The 13,426-nt window shown below is 51.4% G+C and overlaps 4 protein-coding genes across 4 annotated transcripts; 3 read left to right on the forward strand and 1 right to left on the reverse strand.

Annotated features, from left to right (window-relative positions):
- Positions 1 to 817: 817 nt before the first annotated feature.
- LDX57_005547 (Zn(II)2Cys6 transcription factor) lies at positions 818 to 3,320 on the forward strand (the record flags this gene model as incomplete). Its single annotated transcript, XM_046087233.1, has 4 exons — positions 818 to 1,755; positions 1,815 to 2,249; positions 2,325 to 3,204; positions 3,276 to 3,320. The coding sequence occupies 4 exons, from the start codon at positions 818 to 820 to the stop codon at positions 3,318 to 3,320; spliced, it is 2,298 nt and encodes a 765-aa protein (XP_045943200.1).
- A 429-nt stretch (positions 3,321 to 3,749) lies between these two features.
- LDX57_005548 (putative NRPS-like enzyme) lies at positions 3,750 to 7,053 on the forward strand (the record flags this gene model as incomplete). The annotated part of the gene is made up of 3 exons (XM_046087234.1): positions 3,750 to 4,804; positions 4,866 to 5,865; positions 5,920 to 7,053. 3 exons carry the CDS (start codon positions 3,750 to 3,752, stop codon positions 7,051 to 7,053), a joined length of 3,189 nt encoding a protein of 1,062 aa, XP_045943201.1.
- Positions 7,054 to 7,401: 348 nt separating this feature from the next.
- On the reverse strand, positions 7,402 to 10,928 carry REV1 (putative DNA damage repair protein Mus42; the record flags this gene model as incomplete). Its single annotated transcript, XM_046087235.1, has 2 exons — positions 7,402 to 10,820; positions 10,874 to 10,928. The coding sequence occupies 2 exons, from the start codon at positions 10,926 to 10,928 to the stop codon at positions 7,402 to 7,404; spliced, it is 3,474 nt and encodes a 1,157-aa protein (XP_045943202.1).
- Positions 10,929 to 11,379: 451 nt separating this feature from the next.
- Positions 11,380 to 13,025, forward strand: FPR3 (peptidylprolyl isomerase fpr3; the record flags this gene model as incomplete). The annotated part of the gene is made up of 4 exons (XM_046087236.1): positions 11,380 to 11,469; positions 11,546 to 11,968; positions 12,046 to 12,742; positions 12,820 to 13,025. The coding sequence occupies 4 exons, from the start codon at positions 11,380 to 11,382 to the stop codon at positions 13,023 to 13,025; spliced, it is 1,416 nt and encodes a 471-aa protein (XP_045943203.1).
- Positions 13,026 to 13,426: the final 401 nt, after the last annotated feature.

The following is a 13,426-nucleotide window of genomic DNA, read 5'->3' on the forward strand; positions in this document are numbered from 1 at the left end:
CGGTTGTATCCCTGGCCGACACCTTGCAACATTGGGTAGGTCCATGCACCTCTAAGTGCTTCGTATCTGAGGGGGGTAAACTTCGAACTCCATATACCCAGACACAGAATGTATTCTTACCCCATCTTTGACCTTGGGTATGACGTTTAGTGAGTGAGCAAAGGTGATCACTGACTGTGTTCTGATGGTGTTTCTATCAATCAGCTCTTACCTGCGCAGTTCTTGTTGGGAAACTGCAATTCAAAGAAGCGTTTTGACCACTTGAGTGTATTGTTAGCTCTCAAAGGGAAGCGAGGGATGAGCACCCTTGTCACTCTGTCATGAAATTGAATGGAATCCGAAGTTGTGTTGAGTTTAGGGCACAAAGATATCGTAGAGCGGCTGACTAAGGAGCCAGGTGACTTGCTTCTTCGGCTCTTCCTCTTTCCTCTCTCCATCTCTGATCCCTTCCTCTCTACCTGACTCATGAAGCCTGGAGTCCCTGCCTACTAGGCACCGTTCATCGATGAACACATGCTCAGCCTTTCAAGCCACCAACCATGCTTGGTTTCCACCATGAGCCCAGTCTTAGCGCCCCCGGATTTCTCCCGCACTGGTGGAGTCATCCTGGCCGACCCCGCACCGTAAGGCCAGCAGTTTAATTCCGAGCCTTCGGAAATTTCTCCTTAACCTACCAGTCTCTCTCCTACTAGATCTCTTTCTCTACTTGTTGACAATACAATTTCGAGAGACGAGGCGGAAAACAAAATCAAGTGTGAAACGGGGCTGCCAACGCTTAATCTAATGAACCTTCGGCAATACGTCATTCGTCTATTCAATGGCTGCCGCTGTCGTCGGTAGTGCTGTTACCAAGCAGCTCTCGCCCGGAAATGATTGCGAGGTGGAGATGATCTGTAATGACCGACAGCAGTCTTCTCACGAGGTTAATGGGACCCCTGGTGTCAAACGGAAGAGAAAGGCCCTCGACCCTCCGACAACTAAACCCAATGCGCCGAGACAGAAAATCACCAGGGCCTGTGACCACTGCAAAGAAAAGAAAACCCGTTGCTCCGGGACACGTCCCTGCATCAGATGCACGAGACTAGCCCTCCGCTGCGAATACAATGCAGCCTACTCTCGAGGACTACCCCCAGAACCACTACCGGCGTCTACTTCGGGGGCTGATGAGAATCATAGCCCGTCTTCAGCTTTGACCCGTGATGAGACACCGCGTTCCGCTCGGAGCGAGTCTAGAATTGACCCCCCTGTGCGGCGACAGCAGCCCAGGGGCGGTCCTGAGCTTTCGCGTCGTAACTCGCCAGATCCAGTAACCACGGACTTTGAGGGCAACTACTTCGGCCCTGCGTCCGGTGTGTCGTTCCTCAATCGAGTTTGGCGTCGTCTCCATCAGGACGAGATCTGTGCTATCCCGGACGAACTGCAGAATGAGTCGGTCTCTAAGAACACCTCAGTCTTCATGTTCGGCGACAAGCCTTACTCTGACTACCGGGAAACCGGGTTCGTTCTGCCCCCGTACGAAAGGGCCCTCGAACTGGTGGATACGTATTTTGACTTCTCCATGGTGACTTACCGCTTCCTACACAGGGGCAGCGTGGAGGAATGGCTCAAGCAAATATATCGGAACAAGATCTCGTCCTCAAACCTTCCGTCTGGTCCCATGATTGCTAGAACGGCGATTATTCTCATGATTTTTGCGGTTACCACTCTATATGAAGAGAAACGGCCTAGAAACGAGATAGACACTTGGAATGGGAGGTGAGCTTGCAAACCTTCAATGCGCATGCCTACTCAACAAGAATACTGAAATGTTCTAGTGAGCGATGGTACTCTGCATCAAAATATATGACCTCTATGGAGTCTGGGCCGCCGCGGCTGGAGACGGTTCAAGCAAGATTGGGCCAATGCCTATTCCTTCTCGCCTCGTCTCGGGCTAATGAGTGCTGGTATGCCTTCGGCACAGCGCTGCAACTGGTGGCCGCACTGGGTCTTCATCGAAAATGTCCTGCCAAAATGTCGAAGAACGGGAATAATTATCTAGAACGTGAGCTCCGTAAGCGCATTTTCTGGAGTGCCTATACACTGGATAAATACTTAAGTGTTATGTTTGGGAGACCTCGACTTCTCCACGACGAGGAGAATGACCAGGAACTCCCGGATGAAATGAACGATGATGATATGGTCCAGGACGATCCCGAGAGACGAACTGGTTCTCCAGACTGTATGATGATTGCGTCAGTTCTGCATTTCAAGTGAGTCTCAGCCTTCCCATGATTTCTAAGGTTGTTTCTCGATGTGGTCAAAACTAATCGGTCTTTATGACGCAGACTCGGGCGCATAGTGGGTGAGATATCGCGTCAAATTTACACTATCAGCCCACAATCTCGAGATCAATCTCTAGAATCAGCTGCGTCTCTCACCTCGGAGCTTGAGAAATGGAAAGAAACTGCACCGCCCTTATTCAACAGTGTGCGTGCGACTAGTCTCATCCCACCACTCTGCAGGCAGAGTCAGGTCTTACAACTTGCATATTCACATGCAATAATCCACACGACGAGGTCATTTCTTCTGAATGATTTCACCGATCTTAGTCGAAGGCCACCGGTTCCACACCCCACCGTGGCAGGCTACGTACGCAAATGTATTGACGCTGCTGAAGACATAATCAAGTTGGTGGATAGCCTTGCCAAGCAAGACGTCCTCATCCAGTCATTCTGGTTCACTCACTACGTGTGCTTCTGTGCCATTATTGTGGTCTATATATACACAATTCAGCAATACCAACTGTTCTCGTTAGAAACTCCAGACCACCAGGTTGAGAATCTCAAACGAATACGTTCACTTTTCAACCTGGCTGAAGTATGCCAGCAACATCTAGCCGAAGCTACTCGCAAGAACTGCCCGAGTCGCCGTTACAGTATCATCCTGGAGGAATTGAGGTTGGAAGTGCACCGGCAAATTAGATCTTTCTTGAACCAGGAGCCACCAGGAAATACTTCGGTTCCATTGAGTACCAAGGAGGCGCCCTTGGAACAAAGAAGTACTGATGTTGCAGTTCCTGCGCATCAGAACTCATTGGATGCCAATTCTTTCAACTACCTCGACCTGCAAACACCAGAAATGGCAGGGCAACTTTACTCCTGCGAAGACCTAGGGTTACTGGACAATCTTGAAGGGTCAATTTGGTGGACCCAACTGGATTCGTGGGTGAGTGCAAGACATCATAACGTGTCTTGAATATTACGTCCTTTCCGAACTAATGATCTACTTCTTTCTAGGCATTTTCAAATCTACCTACTGACCCTACAGGCATTAACTTTTAGACCTCATGTATACGAGGGAGGTAGTCGCACGAGTCTTCCTTAATATCTAGTATCATGATATCATGTGGCTAACGATTTTGGTACCAATCTTGTTCATTTGACACTTTGGGTTTCATGAGTCAATTGGTTTTTGATAGTCTAATTGTAGGAGTATCCGAAGTCAACTGATCAGTAATGGCAAGAATCTCATGGTTCTTGTCATGATATATCCTACGAACTAGAACACATTCGTTCGTTGGGTGGCCTTATGGCCTCGGAAAAGAATCCGGGATTGGCCACGGTTTTCCGGCTATGACATCGAAGAGGATTGAGGCAGAAACGGAATATCAACCAGCAGCAAATCATGCTGAAACGGCTTATATAAGGCCGGTTCTCCCCTTGCTGCGTCGAGATGGTCTATTCTTTTCCCAAAAAACATCTATTGGCAATATGTTGGAATCACCTATCGCAAAACCGCTGAATGTGCTACCGGCACACCGTCCTCAAGTCTTGCCATTTGAGACGATCACCGGGAACGAAAAACATCATGGCCAGAAATCAGAACAAGAACCGAGGACAATCGACGAGCTTGTCCGGCAACGTGCAGCCTTGGGATCAGCACAGCCTGTGATTTCCTATCCCGAAACAGGCACGGACTATGTTGATTACCCTCTCCGTCAACTGGATATCTTCGCTTTCCGAGTCGCCAAGGTGTTGGCTGCACGCATTCCTCCTCGGCCATCTTCATCTGAAGCTCCGGCTGTCATAGCATTGCTGGGGCCCTCCGATCTTGACTACCTCGTCATGCTACTGGCACTAGCTAAGTTGGGACATACCGGCCTCTTGCTTTCGACACGATTGCCCAATGAAGCCTACGTTTCACTCCTGGAGAGGACGAAATCTCATAACCTGTTCGTTCATAGTTCCTTCAAGGACACCGCGGCGGAGCTTCAGAAACTGGTTCCGGGTCTACAAGCCGCCGAAATTCTGACTGCGGAGACCTACAATTACCCTATACCGACTGACAATGACATTGACACCAATCTCGTGCCCCAGCTTGACCCAGCCAAGGAGCTTAAACACCTCTCGTGGATTATCCATTCCAGTGGCTCGACTGGGCTACCCAAGCCAATCTATCAAACCAACGGGGCCGCCATCAAAAACTATGCTTCCAACATGAACATGTCCGGTTTCATCACTCTGCCTCTGTATCATAATCATGGAATCAGCGTTCTCTTCCGGACTATCTATTCGAACAAAAGACTTTATCTTTACAGTGCAAAGTCGCCACTCACCCGGCAAAATCTGCTCGATATCATGAAGTCACGCGAACTGGAAATTTTCTACGGCGTTCCCTACGCCTTGAAATTGCTTGCGGAAACCGAGGAGGGGCTCTCGGTTCTCTCGAAATTCAAAGCTGTCATGTTCGGGGGATCGGCTTGCCCAGACTCTCTCGGGAATTTGCTTGTGGAGAATGGCGTTAAGCTGATCAGTCACTATGGATCGTAAGTTCATTGCGTCAAAAGGTAAAAATGTATTTGACTCTTGCTAACGTACCCGCCATAGGACTGAAACGGGTCAGCTGATGAGCTCAATTCGCCCAGCTGGGGACAAGGGATGGGACTATTTACGACCTGATGGACTTGTTAAGCAGTTTCTGCGGTTTGAGGAGCGTTTCCCCGGAATATTTGAACTGATATGTCTCGATGGCTGGCCGTCCAAGGTCATGTCTAACCGACCGGACGGCTCTTATGCGACGAAGGATCTGTTCATCAAGCATCCCACACTCGAGGCTTACAAGTACTATGCCCGGTTGGATGACACTATTCCTCTGGTCAATGGAGAGAAGGTCAACCCTCTGGATCTGGAAGGTCGAGTCCGGCAGCATCATGCAGTGGCTGAAGCTATCGTGTTTGGATCTGGCAAAGCGAGCATCGGTCTAGCGGTTATCCGAGCCCCTGGAACCGATTCCCTTTCTGACGATGAGCTCATCAACGACATTTGGCCCAGCGTTGAGAGAGCACATGAGGCAATGCCGGCCTACGGCCAGCTTTCAAGAAGCATGGTTCGGGTCCTGCCAGCTGACATTCAGTACGCCCGCACCGACAAAGGCACCTTCATTCGCCAGGCCTTCTACAGAGAGTTCAGTCAACTGATCGAAGAGGCATATGAAGCCGAGGATGCCATGACTGGATCATTGGTCCTACCTGAGCCGGAATTGAGGGAGTTTATCAGAGAGCAAATCCTCCAGATTCTTCCTCTCAAAGACACAAGCGTCTTAACTGATGATGCAGACTTCTTTGCCCTCGGTATGGATTCTTTACAGTCCTCACAACTGCGATCCGTACTGGTAAGAACGATTAATACGAATGGACATAAGGTTGGAATGAACGTTGCCTTTGAGCAACCTAGTATCAACCTACTAGCTCGTCATATCACAGACCTCAGCTCTGGCACCACAAATGGCGTGGAGTCTGTGGAGGACCAAATGGCGGCCTTGATATCTCAGTACAGTAATTTCAACGCTCACACGCCGTGTCCAAATGGTCTCAGTGGAAGATACATTGTAAGCAAGAGTATCCTTCAACTCTACTACCTCACGGAATGCTAACATTAACAGGTTGTGACTGGAACAACGGGTTCTCTTGGGAGTCATGCCATTGCTAAACTGGCAGCCCAGGAGGACGTCACCAAGATCTACTGCCTTGTCCGCGCCAATTCATCCATCGAGGCTTACGGTCGATTGCTCAAATCCATGAACGCTCGAAAGGTCTTTTCTGGTCTTTCCGATGTCGCCAAAAGCAAGCTTGTCGCGCTTCCTTCTGATCTCTCCCACCCGACTCTGGGGCTGGGCTCAACAATATACAACACTCTCACCTCCGAGATTACCGATGTTATCCATTGCGCCTGGTCTGTCAACTTCAATTTGCACCTTCGCAGCTTCGTGAAAGACAACATCGGCGGCCTTCAAAACCTCATCAACCTCTGTCTCAAGGCTCAACGGCCAACGCCCGCATCCTTCAACTTCTGTTCATCTGTCAGCTCCGTCGTGAACACGGAAGGAAACGAGATACCCGAAGCCCTCCCCAAAAAGCTCAGCTACGCTCAAAACATGGGCTACGCACAATCTAAACTCGTCGCCGAACACCTGTGCATCCAAGCCGCGCAACAAACCGGCATCTGTGCGCGAGTCCTTCGAATCGGCCAGGTCATAGGCGACCAGGACCACGGTATCTGGAACGCCACCGAGGCCATCCCTCTCATGCTCCAGAGCGCCACGACCATCGGAGCGCTCCCGCAACTCGACGAGTCGCCGCTCTGGCTGCCTGTCGATGTCGTCGCAGGCACCGTAATCGACCTCTCCCTCTCCGATCGAACCACCTCTTCCTCTTCCTCCACCCTTGACACCGACCTCGTCTTCAACATCGTCAGCCACCACCCCTTCCACTGGACCCGGGACCTCCTCCCGCATCTTCGCCGCGTGGGTCTGAACTTCGAAGAACTCGATCAGCGCGAGTGGCTTCAGCGATTGAGAACGTCAAACCCGGATCCCGTCGCCAACCCGCCGATCAAATTAGTCGATTTCTTCGCCAGTAAATATGATACCGAGAAGCCTCGGCGGTCGCTGCAGTACCACACTGAACGTGCACGACAGGTCTCGATTTCGTTGGCGGATGCGAAACCATTGGACGAGGAGTTGGTGGGTAAGATGGTTGATTATTTCAAGCGAGAGTGTTGGTCGGTTAAGGAATGAGTGCTTTGTTGTTTCCTGATTGGGCGTGTTAGGGTTTTGGGCAGTTGTTACCGAGTATATAAATCGAGTTTTGGTTACAATGGCCACAATTATTTTGATGATATTTCAAGACCGGGTATATTTATATTTCTTTGGAGATAATGCGATACTTTTAATTATATTTGGGGTAGGTGTAATTGCGACTACATTCAACCAAACCATCTAGCTATTTTCAATTGACACCTAGTAGAAACTGTATAAATAAACCTCAAAGAAGCGGAGACCGAGATTCCCAATTGCAAGGCCAAATCATAATGGTTCATTTATCATAGAGTTCTCTACAAAACACCACTATCCAATGTCCCAAAATCAAGAAAACTCAACCGGAGGCAGATCCCGCTCCTCTAATCCGTCCTGGATACTCTGCTGGAGAGACCGCACGGCTTCGTCCCACGGAACCACGGGCTGGGACCTTCGACTTGAGCCTGAAGTAGTTGGCAATCTGCCAGATGGTCGGGGTGTTTTTGCTTTCACGTCCTCGACAAGCCACATGAGCCAGCTGACGACGGAGACCGCCTTGTCGACGTCCTTCTCGTCAACGACAACGCGCTTCAAGTAGCCGCAGAGAGACGTTACGTCTTCGTCGAAGGGTCCGTCTTCGCTGAAGGCAGCGTGCCAGGACCCCACGGTGTCACGCAGATCTGATAAACTGGAGAGCCTGAGCGAGGTGAAGGTAGGTCGCTCGGGGAGAGGCGGGAGCTGAAGTCGTGGTTCTTGCGCTTGAGGGACAGGAGCTGTGGAGGTTCTAGTTGGAGCGGTCGCTCTGGGAGCTGCCGCAGAACTGGCGCTAGAGCGTTGGAGCATGCGAGCTCGTCGGTGCTCCTCAAGTACTTCGCGACGGATGTCATCAGGCAGCGCTGCGAGAAACTCCGCCGATAATTCATCTGCGCCGTCCGAGGGGGATGATTGTCGAGGGAGGCTTGATGCATCGGTGCGAGTAGGCGCTGCGGCTTTAGGAAAAAGGAATTTGGACTGCAGGAGATTGTCGGAGGGCTTGAGGCTCGGACGACCGCGTCGCTTCTTGGTCGGTGTCGTCGGTTTCTTAAACTTCAATGACCCGGATGATGACGGACGAGAAGGCTCCACGGGAGCGGGCGCAGATTCAACATCGTTCGCCGATGGTGGGTTATAGTAGCCTAACACCTCAGCTCGAACGTCTTCTGGAAGCGCAGCTAATGTATCCGGGTCAAGTTGGGACTGGGGAGGAAGCTCCGCTGCTGCTGATTGAGGTCGAGGTGCCCGACGACTCATCGGAGATGGGGAGACAGACCGAGAATCGCGTCGACGCTTGCCTTGCGCAACAAGTTTAGACCTTATATCACTCGGTAGCTCCGCCAGTATCTTAGGGTCAGGTTGAGATGGCATGATGAATTGACTCCCCAGGATATTAAGAGGCTTATGGGCGCTGTCATTCAAAGAAGGGCCATGGGAAACAAATTCTGATTCTCCTTTGCGGGGGCTATCCAAGTTGTCAGGATCAACGCTTTGCTCCATTGGTTTGCGAACGGGCGAAGCCTTGAAGGTGAGTCGCTTCTGACTGCTCTCTAGCCGTCCAGTTGTGCTTGATGCAAGTGGCTCCAGTTTGGTCATTTGAACTCCCAAGCCGCGTAAGTCGCCCGGCGAGATCCCAAAACCTCGGAGCATCGAATTGGCTTCTTTAGCAAGAACCCCTGATTCGTTCGTCGCTATTCCAAGCGCAATACTCTTGTTGAAAACATCACACTTTCCATGGCCCAGATGCTTGACCGGCTCCAGTGGGGCGTCGGCTGATCGTCGCATAACTTTCAGAGTCAACTGTTTGCCTTTCACCAAATTCTCAACGAGCCTTCGATGTAGCTCCCCACACAATGACGTGACAAAATCCTCCGCTTGGGTCTGATTGACGAATCGGATTCCCCAATTGACTTCTGCAGACACTGACTTCCTCATCACATCATTCCCAACTTCTGTTCGGTCGATTCCCCGAGCATACTCCCACATCTTGATTCCCGTCTTGGGACCCAGAGTAGAAGTGAGCTTTTCGCGCGAGAGATCGTTGATGTCCTTGACGAATTTAACACCGATCTCCTCCAGCTTGGTCCCCAAGCTATATCCAACACCAGGAAGATTCTGGACGGTAAGATTTCCGATGAAGTCAAGCACGGCGTCGGGTTTGAGCTGGAATTGTCCAGCCGGCTTGGCCTTGCGTAGAGCCACTTTTGCCTGCAAAATATTGCCGCCAATTCCGACCGAAACCGAGCAACCCGTTTGGTCTTTGATCGCAATCCTTAAAGCTTGACCGATCTCATCGGCTTTGGCTTGTTCGCGGTAAATGGAGCCCTCGGACACACCTTTCCCATCGGTCCCACCGGCCTCCAGACATTGCGAGGTAATATCGACCAGAGCCTCGTCTATACTGACACTTTGAACTATGCCCTCGATCGCGAGAATGGCACTATAAAACTTTCGACTCGCTTCTTCATATGCGGGAAAATCATATGGCACAACTTTGAGGTCAGGACACGCTTGCAAGGCTCCCTTCATCCACATGCCGTTCTTGACCCCGTGTGCCCGGGCGGCATAATTGCAACTTGCAATCTCTGAGCCAGAGCCGCTCCCATGCGCAACGGCAACCGGTCTCTCTTCCAACTCGGGATGTTTAAGCGTGGAGACTGCGGCAAAGAAGCAGTCGAAATCAACGTGCATGACGTACTTCCTTGCCCCAGGTGTAGGTCTCCGTCGTCCGGTTTGAGCCTGTGATTTCTCCTTCGCTGCGGACTGGAGTTGGGCTTTCAATTCGGCTTTCCATGTAGACAAATGGTGTAAACGCGATTCCTTGTAATACTGTTGAAGGAATTCAGGATTCACAACACTTGAGCTTTTCATGCGCGGATCTGACAGAAGCTGGGCATTATACTCTTCGGAGCTCATGTCCGGTTTTGGAACACGCGAAGGGGAGATGGCGCTCTGAGCAAGAGTAGGGGGAAGTGGCGAACGAGTCGCTGGAGAGGTTCGTGTGATTACATCAGTTTCTAGGTCATATACCCTGTTCGCATCGTCATGAGCTTGACGAGGCGCTGTATTTTCGTTGGGCTCGTCAAGGGAGGCAAAACTGGGGAAGTCACCGTAATCCGACTGCGATTCTTTGAAGGATTGATTGGGTCCGTGGGCGGGCGTGGGAGAACTAGGCGAAGGCTGCTTCAGTTCTGGTATATTTGCAGTTGAAGATGCTTTGAGCTGTTCGGTGTACCAGCTCGAGCTGGTCTGGTCCTTGTAGCCTGATTGTGGACTGTGGGTTTGACTAGTGAAATGCCCGCCGTCAAATCTGAGAACTTTCTGCGACTGTCCTTCGTCTACAACCCTAAACGCGTCCCAAGGAAGCATGCGCCCTGCTTTCACGCTTTCCACTACCCATGCGGGCTTGACAATGCGATATCTGCGGAACTCCTCTCGTTTCTTGGGCGTGAGCGAGCTGGCAATAATATGGGTGGCGGCTGTCTTGCCATCAAGATACTGAAGGAACCCCCCTCCATGGCTTACAATAAGGCGGTGTAGATCTTGCAAAGAGGGTTGAGTATAGCCGTTGACATGAGCGACTACTCCTCGAAAGATGGGAGGACAATCAGTGGCCGAGGAGCGGATCTCGGCGTCTAAGTTCTGCAATTTGATCTTCTTTCGGCGCATGTAATCGCTGAACCCGCCAAAGGCGGAAGCGCCGTATTCTTCGCCTTCCTCATCCTCGAATTGATCTGCCCAATAAGTGGTTAGACGAGTTGAAGACGGTTGATGTCGTGTAACCTACGATTCTCGATGCGTTTGCGCACTGCACTGGAGTTTGCCTCGAGCGCCGAGCCCATGGTGGGCCAAAGATGAGGTCATGGTAGAGATAGAGATAGAGATAGAGAGATAAGGCCAGGAAGGAGAAGTAAAGGGAGACCCAAAGATGAAGGAACGACGCATGTGGGGCGGTCACGACCAGCAGAACAGGCGGTGGCGACCACGTGATATGATTGGTCCGGATTCGGAACAGGCGGTGATGACAAGCAGAAAAGAGAAAAAAAAAAAAAAAAAAAAAAAAAAAAGCTCCGCGGGCGAGTGGTCCAACTAGTGCTGAAAGTGCTCTGGCAACGGTCTCCATCCTCAAAACTTTTCCTCGTGCTTCCTCTTCTTCCTCCTTCTTCCTCCTACTCGGACGGTTACTCTTTCTTTGTTTCCATCTGTCAGGTTGTTGATTCATCTTTTCTGAATCTCCCTCTTTCTTTTCCCCTTTTGATTCATCAATTTCTTTTTCCTTTTTTCCTTTTCACAATGTCTGGAGTCCAGCCTGTCGCAGTCTACACTCTGCGGATTCCTCCCGGAGGAACTCTGCTTCCCGCTGTCCCCGATGCTGCCGCTATGGTAAGTGATTCTTGATCGGAAGCTTCTGCAGTGATGCCTGGTACCCTGTAGCATTCGTACTGACTTGATTGATTAGCTGCGCGTGAGCATGGCTGCCGTCGACCCCGACGAGGAACCCGACTTTGATGACGGCTCCAACAAGCGCCCTAGAGCCACTCTTAAGATCATCCGTGCTCCCCCCGGTATGGACCTTGGCGACTCGGACGATGACTGGGAGGACGACGATGAGGAGGATTCCGACGACGAAGAGGTCAATGGCGGCCCTAGCGACAAGGAGAAGGCCCGCAAACTCAAGGAGCTCGCCGCCCTCAAGGAGGCCATGGAAGAATCCGAGGACGATGATGAGGATGACGACGAGGAAGAGTTTGATCTGAAGGCGGCTATCTCGAAACTCGTCAAGGGCAAGGCCCCCGCTACCGATGACGATGATGAGGATGACGAGTCTGAGGAGGGAGTCGAACTTGAGGAGACGGTCGTCTGCACTCTGGACCCCGCGCAGGTGGGTTTCTACCCATGCCTTCCTGTTTTTACTTCTGCTTTATCATTGGGGGCTATGCTAATTACATCTTACTACAGACTTACCAGCAGCCTCTGGACCTTACTATCTCCGAGGATGAGCGTGTCTTCTTCAAGGTCACTGGTACCCACACCATTTACCTGACCGGAAACTTCGTGATGCCTCTTGACGAAGGTCGTGGTCCTTATGACTCGGATGAGGAAAGCGATGAGGACGACTACGATCTCTCCCCCGACGAGGCCGAGCTTGACTTGGGTGACCTCATGGATGAGGACGATGAGGACGATGAGCTCGACGGTCTGGAAAACCCCCGCATCACCGAGGTGGAGAGCGAGGAGGAGGCTCCTAAGCTCGTTGCCGCTAAGGGCAAGGGCAAGAACAAGCGTGCCGCCGAAACCGAGGAAGATGCCGGCCTCGACGACCTGATGGCCAAGTCCGCCAAGAAGGGCGAGGAGGCTCTCAGCAAGAAGCAGCAGAAGAAGCAGAAGAAGAACAACGGTGACGCCGCTCCGGTCGAGGAGAAGAAGGACGCCAAGGAGGGAAAGAAGGTCCAGTTCGCCAAGAACCTGGAGCAGGGTCCTACGCCTTCTGCTCAGGACAAGAAGCCCGCCGAGGCTACCGGCACTCTTGGTGTCAAGGAGATCAAGGGCGTGAAGATGGACGACAAGAAGCTCGGAAAGGGTGTCGCCGCTAAGAGCGGCAACACCGTGGCCATGCGCTACATTGGAAAGCTTGAGGATGGCAAGGTCTTCGACGGTATGTTTCTTCCCCCATCTACAATGTCCACTATCCTGTGAAGGAACTGGTCGCTAACGATTTGATTGATGTAACAGCCAACAAGAAGGGTAAGCCTTTCACCTTCAAGCTTGGTAAGGGTGAGGTGATCAAGGGTTGGGATATCGGTGTTGCCGGCATGGCTGTCGGTGGCGAGCGTCGCATCTCGATTCCTCCCCAGATGGCCTACGGCAAGAGGGCTCTCCCCGGTATCCCGGCTAACTCGAAGCTGATCTTCGACGTTAAGCTGCTGGAGATCAAATAGAGGTCTCTCACCATCTTCCTTTGCTTGTGCTTTTTTAATCTACCAAAAATCAAGGGTGTTCTAGGGGGTTTTGAATCTCGTTAGTTTCTGTGATATCCGACTTGTTTCTTTCTCATACCATGTTTTGATGCATATTAGCAGGGATGAGGATATCGCAAGCCATCCAAGTCTCTTCAATAGTAAAAAGTTCTTGTTCCAGTCTGCCTGGCGTAGTTGTAGCTCATGGCCGTAGTCAGCCGCCTGCCCTCCGTCGCCCTTTCCCTGCGGCAGTCTTTCATGCCGCTTGTCCTTCACCCACGACCCATGTCCACCCACACATTGCCTTCTGTTCCCATCTGCCATGCGCAGCTTTCTATCCTTCAAGCGGATTTTCATCGGCCAATCCATCGTTCATGACTCGC

This window comes from Aspergillus melleus (genome assembly GCF_016097325.1).
Source record: "Aspergillus melleus strain CBS 546.65 chromosome Unknown contig3, whole genome shotgun sequence".
NCBI lineage: Eukaryota > Fungi > Ascomycota > Eurotiomycetes > Eurotiales > Aspergillaceae > Aspergillus > Aspergillus melleus.